The 13930-nt window shown below is 41.9% G+C and overlaps 1 protein-coding gene across 5 annotated transcripts in view; it reads right to left on the reverse strand.

Annotated features, from left to right (window-relative positions):
• Positions 1-9965: 9965 nt before the first annotated feature.
• MAPK8 (mitogen-activated protein kinase 8) overlaps positions 9966-13930 on the reverse strand; it is a 153526-nt gene continuing 149561 nt past the window's right edge. For 4 of the 5 annotated variants that reach the window (XM_029609636.1, XM_029609632.1, XM_029609633.1 and 1 more), the window contains exon 13: positions 9966-10707. In XM_029609636.1, coding sequence (XP_029465496.1) covers positions 10565-10707 — 143 coding nt within the window. In that variant the 3' untranslated portion in view covers positions 9966-10564. Of the gene's footprint in view, positions 10713-13930 lie in introns of all 5 variants that reach the window. The other variant, XM_029609637.1, reaches the window with a different exon arrangement.

Genomic DNA, 13930 nt, shown 5'->3' on the forward strand with positions numbered 1-13930 from the left:
GCAGAGATAGCACTTAGGATTTCATCTGTAAGAGTACATCTAAGACCAGAGTCTGAAAGATGGTATAGGTAATCTAGTAGTGGGGCAAGTGAAGGGATCTAAAGATTTCTGAGTGCACCACAACGTAAACCGTTTCCGTTTATAGGAATAATTCTTTCTAGTGGAAGGTTTACGTGAAGCTATCAGCACTTGAGATATAGTGGTTGTAAGATCAAGCTTTCAACATCCATGCTGACAGAGATAGGGATTGAAGATTGGGATGGTGCAACCGACCCTGATCCTGAGTTATGAGATTGGGAGCTACTCCCAGGCGAATTGGATCCCTGACTGAGATGTCTAGCAGTGTGAGAAACAATACCTGCTGAGGCCAGTATGGGGCTATGAGTATCATGGTCCCCTTGTCCTGTTGTAGCTTCACTAGAGTTTTGGTTATGAGTGGTATCGGAGGATACGCATATAACAGGCCTGAGTTCCAATGGCGAGCAAAGGCGTCCGTTGGTAGGTTGCTCTTCTGTTGCAACAGGGAGCAGTAATTGTTCACTTTGTAGTTCAGATGGGACGCAAAGAGATCTATTGTTGGTTGACCCCAGCGTTGGAAGATCTTGGTTGCTATTGTTGGATCCAAGGACCACACGTGTGGTTGGAACTGACGACTGAGGCGATCGGCTATTATGTTGCGGATGCCTGCCAGGTAAGTGGCTCGAAGAAGAATGGAGTGGGCTAGGGCCCAGTCCCAAATCTGAGCTGCTTCTTGGCAAAGGAGGTAGGAACCTGTTCCCCCTTGTTTGTTGATGTACCACATGGCTACTGTGTTGTCCGTTTGAATCAGCACAGTCTTGTGGGAGAGGCAGTCCTTGAACGCATGTAGCGCATAACGTATAGCTCGAAGCTCTAGGCAGTTTATTTGAAAAGAGGCTTCGAGTTTTGTCCATGTCCCTTGGGTCTTGAGATGACCAATGTGTGCTCCCCAACTCAAGGTGGACGCATCTGTAGTTAATGTCACTTGTGGAACGGGTTGCTGGAATGGTAGACCTTTGAGCAAATTATTCATTGATGTCCACCAGAGGAGAGAGGAACGCAGTTCCTGCGTTATTTGAATGGGAGTGGATAATGGTTGAATGGCTTGAATCCACTGAGATTTGAGTGTCCATTGCATTAGTCGCATGGTCAATCTGGCCATGGAAGTGACGGCCATGTGTCTGAGTAGGGTGAGGCACTGATGAGCTGTAACTTGAGATTGATTTCGGAGACAGTGTGCCAGGAGAACGAGTGTTTGAGCACGGTCTCTTGGAAGAAAAGCTTTTGCTATGATGGTGTTTAAATCTGCACCTATGAATTGTAGTAGGTGAGATGGTATTTTTGGTAGTTGATGAGGAATCCCAAAGAGTGAAGCAAATTGACTGTGAGCTTGAGGGAATTGAGAGCTCCTTCTTGTGTCTGACTCCTGATGAGCCAATCGTCCAGATAAGGGAATACATGCACCTTTTGTTTGTAAAGACATGCCACTGCTACTGCCAGACACTTTGTGAACACTCGAGGTGCTGAGGCTAGGCCGAATGGTAGTACTCTGTATTGAAAATGTTGACCTTTGACCTGGAATCGCAAATACTGGCGATGAGGAGGAAAGATGGGAATGTGAGCGTATGCGTCTTGAAGATCCAGAGAGCAGAGCCAATCTCCTCTTTGAAGGAGAGGTAGCACGGTGCCTAACAACACCATTCTGAGGTCTAGGATGGGACGAAGGCCTCCTGTTTTCTTTGGAATGAGGAAATAGCGGGAGTAGAATCCTCTGCCCTGCTGAGGGCCGGGGACTGGTTTTATGGCCCTAGCTCTCAGAAGGGTGGATAATTTTGCTTGAAGAATTTTGGAATGTTGATTCACTGTCCAAGATGAGAGTGGTGGATTTTCTTTTGGTACAGTGAGAAAATCTAGTCGGTAACTATGGGCTGTTATGGAAAGAACCCATTGGTCTGTGGTTATGGAGGTCCAGGTGTGATGGAAATAGGTTATATGACCTCCTACCGGTAAGTGCGGGAGAGGGTTGGTGGGTTGGCTGCTGCTCTCTGATTTCTTTCAAAAACCTGATGTTGAGGCAGTTTGAGGAAGCGGTTGGGGCCTTATAGGCCTTTGCCTAGCTTGTGGGCACTGAGCTGGGCGAGATGGTCTTGCCCGGTTTGATGGGGGATAGTAGCGGCGTTGGCGGTAATAAGGCCACCTTATATCCCTTCTAGGAGGTCTTCTGACCGGGGGCTGAGATTCCTGAGGCAGTAAGGAAAGTTGCTTAAGTGTCTCAGTATGATCTTTTATAGTTGCCACTGCTTCTTTAACCTTGTCGCCAAACAGGTTATCCCCCAAACAGGGAAGGTCAGCCAGTCTTTCCTGCACTTCTGGCCGGAGATCGGATGCCTTAAGCCAGGCCCATCTACGTGCTGTTATTCCTGAAGCAGAGAGACGTGCTGCAGTTTCAAAACTGTCGTAGGTAGCTCTGACGTCATGTTTGCCTGCCTCTAGGCCTTTATGAACCAGTTGATGGAAAGGTTTCTGATATTGGTCAGGGAGTGTGACTACTAGGTTCTGTACTTGTTTCCAAAGGTTTCTTTGGTACTGGTTCATAAAGAGTTGGTAAGATGCAATCCGAGATACCAACATGGAACCTTGGAAAACTTTTCGGCCCAAATTGTCCATGAACCTGTTGTCTTTCCCAGGTGGTATAGAGGCATGAGAATTTAATCTTTTAGCCTTTTTCTGGGCCGACTCTACGACCACTGACTGGTGGGGTAGCTGGGTTTTTTGAAATCCAGGTATTGGTTGGACCAAGTAGGTGGCATCTGACCTCTTATTGACCGCTGCCAGTGAACCTGGGTGTTCCCATATTCGGTACATGAGTTCTTGTAATACCTCATGTACCGGTACTGCCAAAATCTCCTTGGGAGGGTCTACAAATTGTAGGACCTCCAGTGTCTTTTGTCTGGCATCCACCTCTGCATGCAACTGGAAGGGGATGGTGTCCGCCGTGTCCTTCACGAAGTTAGAGAAAGATAAATCTTCCGGAGGAGATGGTTCAGACAATATGTCCTCTTCTGAGGAGTACACAGAGTCTGTGTCTGTGCCTGTTTCCCTTGGTTACCTTAGTGGTTGAGGTGTAACTGGCACCAGCGGTGGCTCCCTGGGCATCGGTGGAAACAAGGGAGAGCAAGGCTGATGAGGCCTGGGAACTCCTGATGGCCTGGAACAGGTTCTTCTGGGATGTCTCTGGACTTCTTCGATAAAGCATCGAGTAGAGTGTCCAGTTTGGTCATCAGTGGTTGAAGAACCGTGAAGTCTGAAGATGGCACCGATGGAGGCACCGGTAGAATCTGTGAAGGCATTGGGCGAGGTATCGCGGGCATCGGTTGTGGAATCTATGGCCGTTCCGGCGGAATCGATGGTAGTATCGATGGCGATGGATCGCAAGGCATCGGAGCTGGTGTCGATGGCTGGCATGGAACGGTACCGATGAGAGCTTGTCGAACCGCTTGACGGATGTACTCATCAAGTTCCGCCCGCATAGCTGGTGGTATCAGAGCAGCTATGGGGGGAGGCGGCGATGGCGATACCGATACCTCCTCAGAGCCCTGAGGAGGTATGGTGCCCGGCACCGATATCGGTGGGGATCGCCCTGGTACCGTAGGCCTCTGAGCCTCCACGCTCGTCCGAGCTTTCTTAGCGGAGGAGGCCACATCCTTCGAAGGCTCAGCGGGCACCGGCTCGATGGCCTGCTGGTGTCGATGCCGATGCTTCTCCTTATGTTTTTCGCTGCCGGAGGTGGACGCCTTCGAAGATGGCGAGGGGGTGGGAGTAGAAGCGTCTTCAACCTCACCTGGAAGTCGTCGTTTCAGCACAACTTGCTGGATAGATCCCGATGGCGATGACTGGGCTGACGTCGAAGTTGTTGGGAGCAGTTGAATCTTGACGAGGTGCTCCATTTGCTCCATCCGGAGTCGACGTCCCTTCGATGTCATTTCAGCACATAAGGGACACGATTTTACGTCGTGTTTTTCGCCCAGGCAAAGAACACATTCTAAGTGCGGGTCTGTAATGGACATATTCCTCGCACAATTCGGGCATTTTTTAAAACCAGAGGCCATTTCTGCCGGACAGCCGTTGATGGCAAGGGCCAGAAAAAAAAACAGTATGGAACCGCGAAAATCACTGGGAAAAAAAACCAAAACTTACGGCGATGGAACAGAAGAGAGACCCTTGCGGTGGAAAGTTTTTTCCGAACTTTTTTCAAAGTTTTATGTGTGGTGAAAATCACCACAGGACTCCAGATTAACCACGAGGCTAACGGCTCAGCGGAAAAAAGAAGACTGAAGGGAGACCCCTGTGGCAGGGAATATCGTGGCATGCTGGGCATGCTCAGTGGGCACACTGGTGCCAGTCAAAAGTTTCATAGAAACTTTGATAGAAGTTTTTCCGTATATAGGGCTCCATTACTGATGTCACCCATATGTGAGGACTAGCATCCTGCTTGTCCTGGGATAAAGTAAGTTTCTCTTCCACAGTTGATATCATCGTGCATTTGTTTTGTATTTGTGATTTCAAAGTTATATATGTTTGGGGGAGAGGATTAAGGCTCCTTTTGCATTTACCTGAACATGAACTCCCTTGTTTGCATTCACATTTAACAATTATATCATAAGTATTTGTATACAGAGCATAATCAAGATAAAAATATTTTTGATTATAGTTATGTTTAACAGACACTTATAATTCTAATTTACATAAAACTACAATTTTGAATGGGTAAATTATAGAAAGTAATGAATCTACTGCCAGTTTCCCCAAATCAACCTGAGATCCTACTGCATCAAAACATGCCTTTATATTGAAAGGGAACGTATGTGTGTGTAGCACTGAAGAAAGGCTTGAGCACATAACCAGGTACCAAAGAAATGCCGTGAAGTTTGTCTCATTTATCAGATCTACTAATACATATCTTCCAGACTAATGGTTCTCAACCCAGTCCTAAGAACACACCCAATTGATCTGATTTTCAGGATACCCCCAAATGAATATGCATGAGATTTGCATGCACTACCTCCATTGCATGCAAATCTATTTCATTCCTATTCATTGTAGGTATCCTGAAAACCCAACTGGCTGCATGTCCTGAGGTATGGGTTGAGAACTTCTGCTCCAGCCAGAAGGATCTGCACAGCTATAAATCTACATAAGAATTTTTACTGTTGATTGCTTAACATTCAAATAGCTGTGTCTATATATTTTTCAGTTCCTATAAAAATATCTTAAAGCAGCAGCAGGTAGAAGGGCTTGTGTTGGAATGCAGGAGACTTAAGCTGAAGTCTGCTGCTCATTAGAACTGCTATCCTTTTGTTTTTGTGCTTACTCCAGTTACCAGTGCCTTGATTGTGAGCTTCCTCCTCCAATGGATGTTACATTGATTCAAAGTAAGTCCAAGTTCCGCTCTGGGAAAGGGAATAACTCAGCTGGGATGAGAATCTTTGGGCACCATAAGCTGGGATAGCCCACCTTTGAGGCCTGCTGTCATCACTAATATCCTGGTTGCAAGATTCTGGCAGCCCAGGATAGGGGCTAAATAGTCCAATTGGAGTTGGGGTATGTGAGGGTGGCATCTTATTGTAATTATTTGATTGTACTATTTATTATGTTGATGGCCAGTTTATATTTTATAATGTTTTGTATCACTAATGTAATGTGATATGATTACACATTTTAATGTGCTGAAACATGCATTGAATATAGTTTACAGTAGAAAGGCATAAACCAAATTAGTAAATAAACAGAATCCATCAGAGATTGTTAAGGAGCAAAATAAGAGCTGGTATAAGAGCAGAATAGAGGTTGGCCGTAAGGGTGATTTCCGTTCCACTTTTAATGAAGTCTCATGGCTCAGTTTTCTGGGGAGGTAGTATGGAGCAGGGGAGAGCAATAAAGTGGATTAGGATAAGTTTTGCTAGTGAACACAAATAGAAGATATAAATAAAATCCCATATGCCTAATAAAATGAACTCAACTTTCAGAAGCAGAAGATGGCTTTATTAGTAAAGAGGTTGTGCAGGGCAGCAGCAATATCAGCATTCAGAATGTAGCGTTTTCTTCCTTACAATACTTCCAGTGAAGATAGGATACATTTTAAAATGTCCAGAACAGGGCTGAAGCTTCCAAACTTCTCACGCATCTCTTTAGTATGTCAAACCTGCCATAATGCATACCTTTTGCAAAAGTCTTGGCTGGGAAAACAATTTTCTTTTACTACTAAATCAGAGAATCAAGGCAAACAAAAAAAAAGAAATTCTAACAATACAGTCTGTGAACTGAACAGCATTTCTTAACCCTCTGTGATGCACACAACAGAAACATTGGTCATGGCCCAAAAAAACAAAACTAACTGTATTTTGCATGCAGCATAGACAAGATGGTAAAACTGCAGCTCTCTTTACTATAAAGAAGAAAGTAAATGGATGAGGTAGCTTCTTAGAAACATAGCTCAGATTTTAAGCAATTATGAAAGAGAAAAATGTCAGTATAAAACTATCTTGTGGATAAACCAACTACAAGGCCATCAAGATCAACGTGATCAAGATCAATGTGAAAAGGTGGTCAGTAAAAGTGTTAATTTCTGTTTCCTTACGAGCATAAAGATGAAGTATGAACTGGTGATGCTGTAGGAAATTATTTTAAGTTGGATTGATGCCATGTGATAACTGCAGGTCAAAAATGACAGTCCAGATATTCAAGGGATAGAAGTGAGACCACTTAGTAAATGATGGAACTCTCACACTATGGGGCGGATTTTAAAAGGCCTGCGCGCGTAAATCCTTCCGGATTTGCGAGCCGGCGCGCCTATTTTGCATAGGCTGCTGGCGCGCGTAAGTCCCGGGGCTTTCGAAAAGGGGTGGGAGGGGGCGTGTCCGGGGGCGTTCCCGAAACGACGCAGCATTTTGGGGGCATGCCGCGGGGGCGTGGTCGAAGCCTCCGGACCAGCCCCCGGGACCAGAGGATGGAGCGGGGCTGCCAGCCGGCGCGTGCAAAGTTACGCCTGCTTTCAGCAGGCGTAACTTTGCCGACAAAGGTAGGGGGGGTTTTAGATAGGGCCGGGGGGGGGGGGGGGGGTTAGGTAGGGGAAGGGAGGGGAAGGTGGAGGGAAGGCGAAGGAAAGTTCCCTCCGAGGCCGCTCCGAAATAGGAGCGGCCTCGGAGGGAACAGGCAGCGCGCGCTGGGCTCGGCGCGCGCAGGTTGCACAAATGTGCACCCTCTTGTGCGCGCCGACCCCGGATTTTATAAGCTACGCGCGCATCTTATAAAAATCCAGCGTACTTTTTAAAGATCTACCCCTATATATGTATGTGTGTAAGTATACATAGATACATTTTTTTAAAACTGAAATTTCAAAAAAGATTGTAATTGCTATTTTAACCACTCACTGCAATATCTTTAACTTGTACAACACCCTCTAGCAAGTAAGACATCTCATGCTAAGTAGTTACAGCATACACTCATGATTAATAATTCAAATTCTCCCCCATCTATTTAATCTGTGGATGGGGTGGAGGAGGAGCAGAGGTAGTGGAAGTGGCAAGTGTGCCAGAAAAGATCAAATGGATTGATTACAGTTTTCCAACATGTAAGGGCTGCCTACTATAATAAAAAGGGTTAAACTAACCCCAAAATGTTTTGCTTATTACTGCAATCTTACTAAATTAAATTAATAGATTTGGTCTTGACCAACTTTGTTAATATATTAAACATAATACACTCTAAAATTAATGAAAAGTGTGTATACAAATGAACACTATAATGGTTTATAAATTTCTTCAAATTATTGGAAGTTTATCTTTATTACTAACAGTTTTCACAATGTCATCTCTTTGCAGGAAATATAGCATAGGATATAAATTAGTAAAATGAAAACTAAAAGTAGTGTCAGCCTGAAGGACTACTAATAGCCCCAAAGCTTACATGTATAAACAATAAGCCTAATAAAGGTTAACCAAACTACTATTTTTAGTTCTTTCAAGTAATTTTATTTTTCTGTGTTAACAAAGTCTTCCATTTCTAAACACATTTTCACTAGTTTCCAAACTTTGGGTTAAAAAATGCAAAAACCACCAGGTTGTATCTTCCTGAAGTCTGCAATGAGGTCAGGTCAGACTATAAAAAAAAATAAAATCAAATCTGCAAAACTAGGAAATCTACAATCAAGAATATTGGGGAGTTCATGAACTGCTACAACCTAGTATACATAAGAACCATCCAGTGAATAAATAAGAAATTTAAAAGTGGGAAGCAGGACTTGGATTTCACAATAAAGAAGTAACTGGTTGCCAGCTAACCCAAAATGAAATAAGCCCTTTCCCTGCAAAATCTTAGAAAACTTTACTAAAGGTCACATGGAACATCCTGTATACACAAAGTACATGGTTTGCTGTCTTGGAAGATAACCTCTGCTTTTCTACAATTACATTTTATTAAGATTCTCTTTTTCAGATAAGTCACTTCACATTCTGATGCTATACATAAAAACCTTGAACTTATTGTAACAAGGCAATCAACAAAACATAGCCTGAGTACATAAAAAAAAACAAACAATGGCATTTCTCAAAATAATTAACATAGCATGATTGTTTCTTACTCTTACAGTCAGCTGTACATACATCAGTATATATAAAATGTAAACAGATAAACAGATATAGATGGGCAGTAGCACCTTTTTATAGCACTACTTTAGCTAGTGTTCTACAAACAGAACAAAAAAAACTACCTACTGACCATATACCTGCATCCTTACACAGACCTCTCTGCTGTGTGGACTGAATGAGTTAATGAAGGAAAGGGAAAAAATGAACCTGCATTGTCTGGCATCAGAGTGGTTATAGGGAGGGAAGAAGGAAACCTGTGCTATCCAGCATTATAGAGCAAGTATAGTGAAACCTGCTAATCAGCATCCTAAAACAGTTATAGGGAAGAATGAATAAAGCATGTGCTATCCAGCATCAGAACAGTTACAGGAAGGGAGAAACGGAACATAATGCTATTCAGGTTATAAAGAGGGACGAATAGAACATGCTACTCAATGTCAAAGAACAATTACAAAAGAGTGAAGAACAGAACCTGTACCATCAGACTAAAGGTACAAGGAGGCAAAGTGACTGGATGTTTCAGCACCATTTAAAAAAGTATATTGTATTTTGTTCATGTAGACAGGACTTGCAGGAAACCTGCCAAAATAAATCCTGGAGAAACTGAATAAAAGAATAAAATATTCCTCCTCCTAAATAAGATAGCTACTTTAAAAACCAGTCAAGCTAGATGGGAACAGGAAGTGGAGAAGGATATACCTAGGCTTGCCTTTGTTAGATCTAGGTTTTAAATTGGATTTACTTTGCACAAAAACTAAACACTTGGAACTTTGTCCTGTTGACACTGGATTTGCAAAATAAAAATCTGGAATTTAAAGAAAAAAAATAAAAATAACCACGGCCAGACCAGGAAAAAGCCAAAAGGGCTCTGGATAAGTGAACATCAGCTGCAAAAGCCACTTCTCATTTCTGGCAATCTATGTTGGCTAGGTACAACATTTCATATACATAAAACCAGGCTAACAGCTAGTACAAGTAAACAATGTATTTGCAATTCAGTGAATTACTCAGGAGCCTCTTTCCCATTGGCTGATGCCTTTCCATGCCACAGCTCTATAGAACAAGTCAGCACTTTGTGGGCTGATTGGATATACTGATGATGTTTTGAACGACATGCTTGTATGTGTGCGCGTGCATGCCCGCACATACGTATGGGGGGTGGTGGTGTGGGGGGAGGGGGAGGCATAAGGTTGTTCACATAAATGGATGTGACTGAGAATGGTATAGTAAAATTAGCGTGCTACTAAAGGCAAATTATCTGGAACTCGTTATTGATGCATGATTAAAGTTTTGTTCATGTCATTGCATCATGCTGTTGTGTTCGTCTAAGAAAAAACGTTATGTGTTACAATTGGCTTGCTATCAATTTCTTTTTTTTTTGTTTTGTTTTTTTGTTTCTTTCCAGAAATAAAAATAATCCAGCATTTACAATTAGGTTGGGGATCATAACTAAACCTTTTCAAATTAATTGTATTAAAAAAAAAAGGTAAAAAAAAAAAATTGAAAAAAACCTATAAAACATCTTAAATAATTCACAATATGGTAATACACCACATAGGTTTCTTTGATAAAGCAAAATTTTGTAAATTCAGTGATGAAAAGTAAAAGAGCAGCATGACAGGAAAAGTAAAATAACGCAGAAATTTTTAAACCTCAATAAAATTAAAGTGACATTTACAGAATACAATGCAGCCGAAAATTACATTTGTGGCTGCCTCTAGCACGACGTTCAGCTTTAAAAATTACAGCACTATAAAACAAAACTACTGGACTGGAAAATTAATTACAATTCCTTAAAATATACACTAAAAATAATACCACTGGTATTTTTCTGTTGTTCTACTCATGAGAACTTAAAAAGGACCCTTCCCCCCTAACCCTCCCCCCCAACAAAGACAAAGTCATCTGCAGCAGCCTAAAGGACCAGCTGACGCTTCTAGACTATCATCAGTATCAGAGGCCAATGTTGGGTCTGTTGACATGGAGGACCCATCGACAGATGAAGATGAAGAGGGATGTTGAGAGCCATTGGTCACTGCCGCACCTGTGCTATGAGAAACAAAACAGCAAATCAGTTGCAAATACAGTCTCCCTACTGTAGAAAGCAAAAAAAATTATATCAAAGCTTAACTAGGGAATGCAGCACAAAACTAATATTTTGAACTCTGTAGTATTCATTGTTTGTGTTATTGTTGCCCCTTAGTGGCCAAAAGCAACATTTTTGAAAAGTTGTAAACAGCAGATTTTTTTTTCCTTACAAAAAAATATGTTGCCAGTGGATTGGGTCTCCCAGCAGTGTGTCTCAGCATAGTTTAATTATTCTTACAGCTTTATACTAAGTACACAACTTATTTACTGGAAAACAGCACAAAATCCCAGTTTTGGAAAGGAGTATCTGGCACTATACTACTCCATAAAATGTTTGGGAAATTGTAAGAATAAAATAAGATTGAAATGTTTGCCAAGGGCTAGCATTTAAAACTTTTTTTCATGTGTTCTAGCCAATGATATGTTTTCATTCCCTTTGCTTTTCTAATTTTGTTCTATTCTCTGTGTAATTTTTCCAGCAATATCTGCTAGCAGGTCATTTTGTATTACACACTCTGTCAGTACTCTACAGTCTCAAAACTCATCACTGACCTTACCTATAACTTACGCAAACTACAATGTTTTTCATTCTAATTACTATTATCTCACATCTATTATAAAGCAAGACTGCTTATCTGTAAACAAAGTTCTCAGTAAACAGCAAATCTGCTTCACTTTTTTGAAGGAGTTAATAAACATGTACATAAAGGTGAACAGGTCCAAAATCTTGGAACAACTTGCCACTGGAATTGAGAATACAACCAAATAAGAGGCAATTTCGGAAAGGACTAAAAACATGGCTGTTCCAGCAAGCATATGCAGATGAGAAAGAAGCACAGGAGCCAATATATTTTAATAAGGTCTTAACTTCTACTTTTTTTATTGCTTTTAATTTTTATCTTTACTATGTAATTAATAGTTTTAAATTTTAGATATTTAGCTATATATTTATAATATAATTGTAATTTTTTTCTTTTTTCTGCCTATTTTAAATACTATGATTAATTGTAAACCGATGAGATAGATTTGTCTGTGCAACAGTATATAAAACTTTAAATAAATAAATAAATGTAGTATATTTGCATTTTCAGAAGGAGTTTGACAAAGTTCCACATGAGAGGCTTCTAGGAAAAGTAAAAAAGTCATGGGATAGGTGGTGATGTCCTTTCGTGGATTACAAACTGGCTAAGACAGGAAACAGAGAGTAGGATTAAAAGGACAATTTTCTCAGTCGAGGGGAGTGGGCAGTGGAGTGCCTCAGGGATCTGTATTGGGACCTGTACTTTTCAATATATTTATAAATGATCTGGAAAGAAATACAACGAGTAAGGTAATCAAATTTGGAGATGATACAAAATTGTTCAGAGTAGTTAAATCACAAGCAGATTGTGATAAATTGCAGGAAGACCTTCTGAGACTGGAAAATTGGGCATCCAAATGGCAGATGAAATTTAATGTGGATACGTACAAGGTGATGCATATAGGGAAAAATAGCCCATGCCATAGTTACACAATGTTAGGTTCCATATTAGGAGCTACCACCCAAGAAAGAGATCTAGGCATCATAGTGGATAACACATTCAAATCGTCGGTTCAGCGTGCTGCGGCAGTCAAAAAAGCAAACAGAATGTGGAAATTATTAGAACGGGAATGGTGAATAAATCGGAAAATGTAATAATGCCTCTGTATCGCTCCATGGTGAGACCACACCTTGAATACTGTGTACAATTCTGGTCACCACATCTCAAAAATGATATAGTTGCGATGGAGACGGTACAGAGAAGGGCGACCAAAATGATAAAGGGAATGGAACAGCTTCCCTATGAGGGAAGACTAAAGAGGTTAGGACTTTTCAGCTTGAAGAAGGACAGCTGAGGGGGGATACGATAGAGAGGTCTAGAACAGGTAAATGTGAATCGGTTATTTACTCTTCCGGATAATAGAAAGACTAGGGGGCACTCCATGAAGTTAGCATGTGGCACATTTAAAACTAATTGGAGAAAGTTCTTTATTACTCAACACACAATTAAACTCTGGAGTTTGTTGCCAGAGGATGTGGTTAGTGCAGTTAGTATAGCTGTGTTTAAAAAAGGATTGGATAAGTTCTTGGAGGAGAAGTCCATTACCTGCTATTAAGTTGACTTAGAAAATAGCCACTGCTATCACTAGCAACAGCAACATGGAATAGACAGTTTTTGGGTACTTGCCAGGTTCTTATGGCCTGGCTTGGCCACTGTTGGAAACAGGATGCTGGGCTTGATGGACCCTTGGTCTGACCCAGCATGGCATGTTCTTATGTTCTTCTTATGAATTGGCCATGATGCGAGAGTGATGTTATCTGACGGTACCGACATGGACTCAGCTCTCAAGAGTTCAATAAAGAACTTTACTGAGCATTTGTAGAAGCGCCCATGTGTGCATACTGCCTTCTTGAACTCTTTGGTTTTTTCCAGAGCCTGAAGTAGTTAACTCTTGAGGCTGGCAGGCTTGCCCATGGCATAGTCACAGGTGAACCTGGGTGGGCCGAGGCCCACCCACTCAAGGCTGCCTGACATCAAATGAGACATGAAGAATGGCCGCTGACTTATTCATCATGGTGGCTGAAGAAGGAAAGAGCCCGCCGAAACAAGTCCGCCATGGGGGCCCATCCCCGTGGTAACAAAGAAACCATCCCGCCGAAGCAAGGCTGCCACAGGAGGCCATCCCCGTGGCGGCGAAGAAGGCCCCACTGAAGGAAGGCAGCCATGGGAGCCCATCTCCATGGCGGCAAAGAAAGCATGGTTGTGTGTGCACTTGCGAGACAATGAGAGCCTGGGTGTGTGCATGCGAGAGAATGGGAGCCTGGGTGTGTGGTAGAACATTTGAAAGTGAGAGCCCCTGTGTGTAAGGGAGCCTGTGAGAGAAAGCATGAGCCTTTGTGTGTATGTGAGAGAGAAGAAAGGAAGAAGATATGATAGAGAAGAAACAAAGAGAAGAGTGACCCTGGAGAAATAATTTGGAAAAAAGATTGACAAGGAGAAAGTGCAAAATAGAGACCTAGACAAACTGATTAGAAAAACAAAAAGATCAGACAACAAGGGTAAAAAAATATATATATTTTGAGATTTTAGTAATTGAAATATACCATCTTTGGGAATGTGCATTTCTTACAATTTTGTATTTTGCCATTTAGCTTTGCA

Source organism: Rhinatrema bivittatum, chromosome 7 (genome assembly GCF_901001135.1).
Source record: "Rhinatrema bivittatum chromosome 7, aRhiBiv1.1, whole genome shotgun sequence".
NCBI lineage: Eukaryota > Metazoa > Chordata > Amphibia > Gymnophiona > Rhinatrematidae > Rhinatrema > Rhinatrema bivittatum.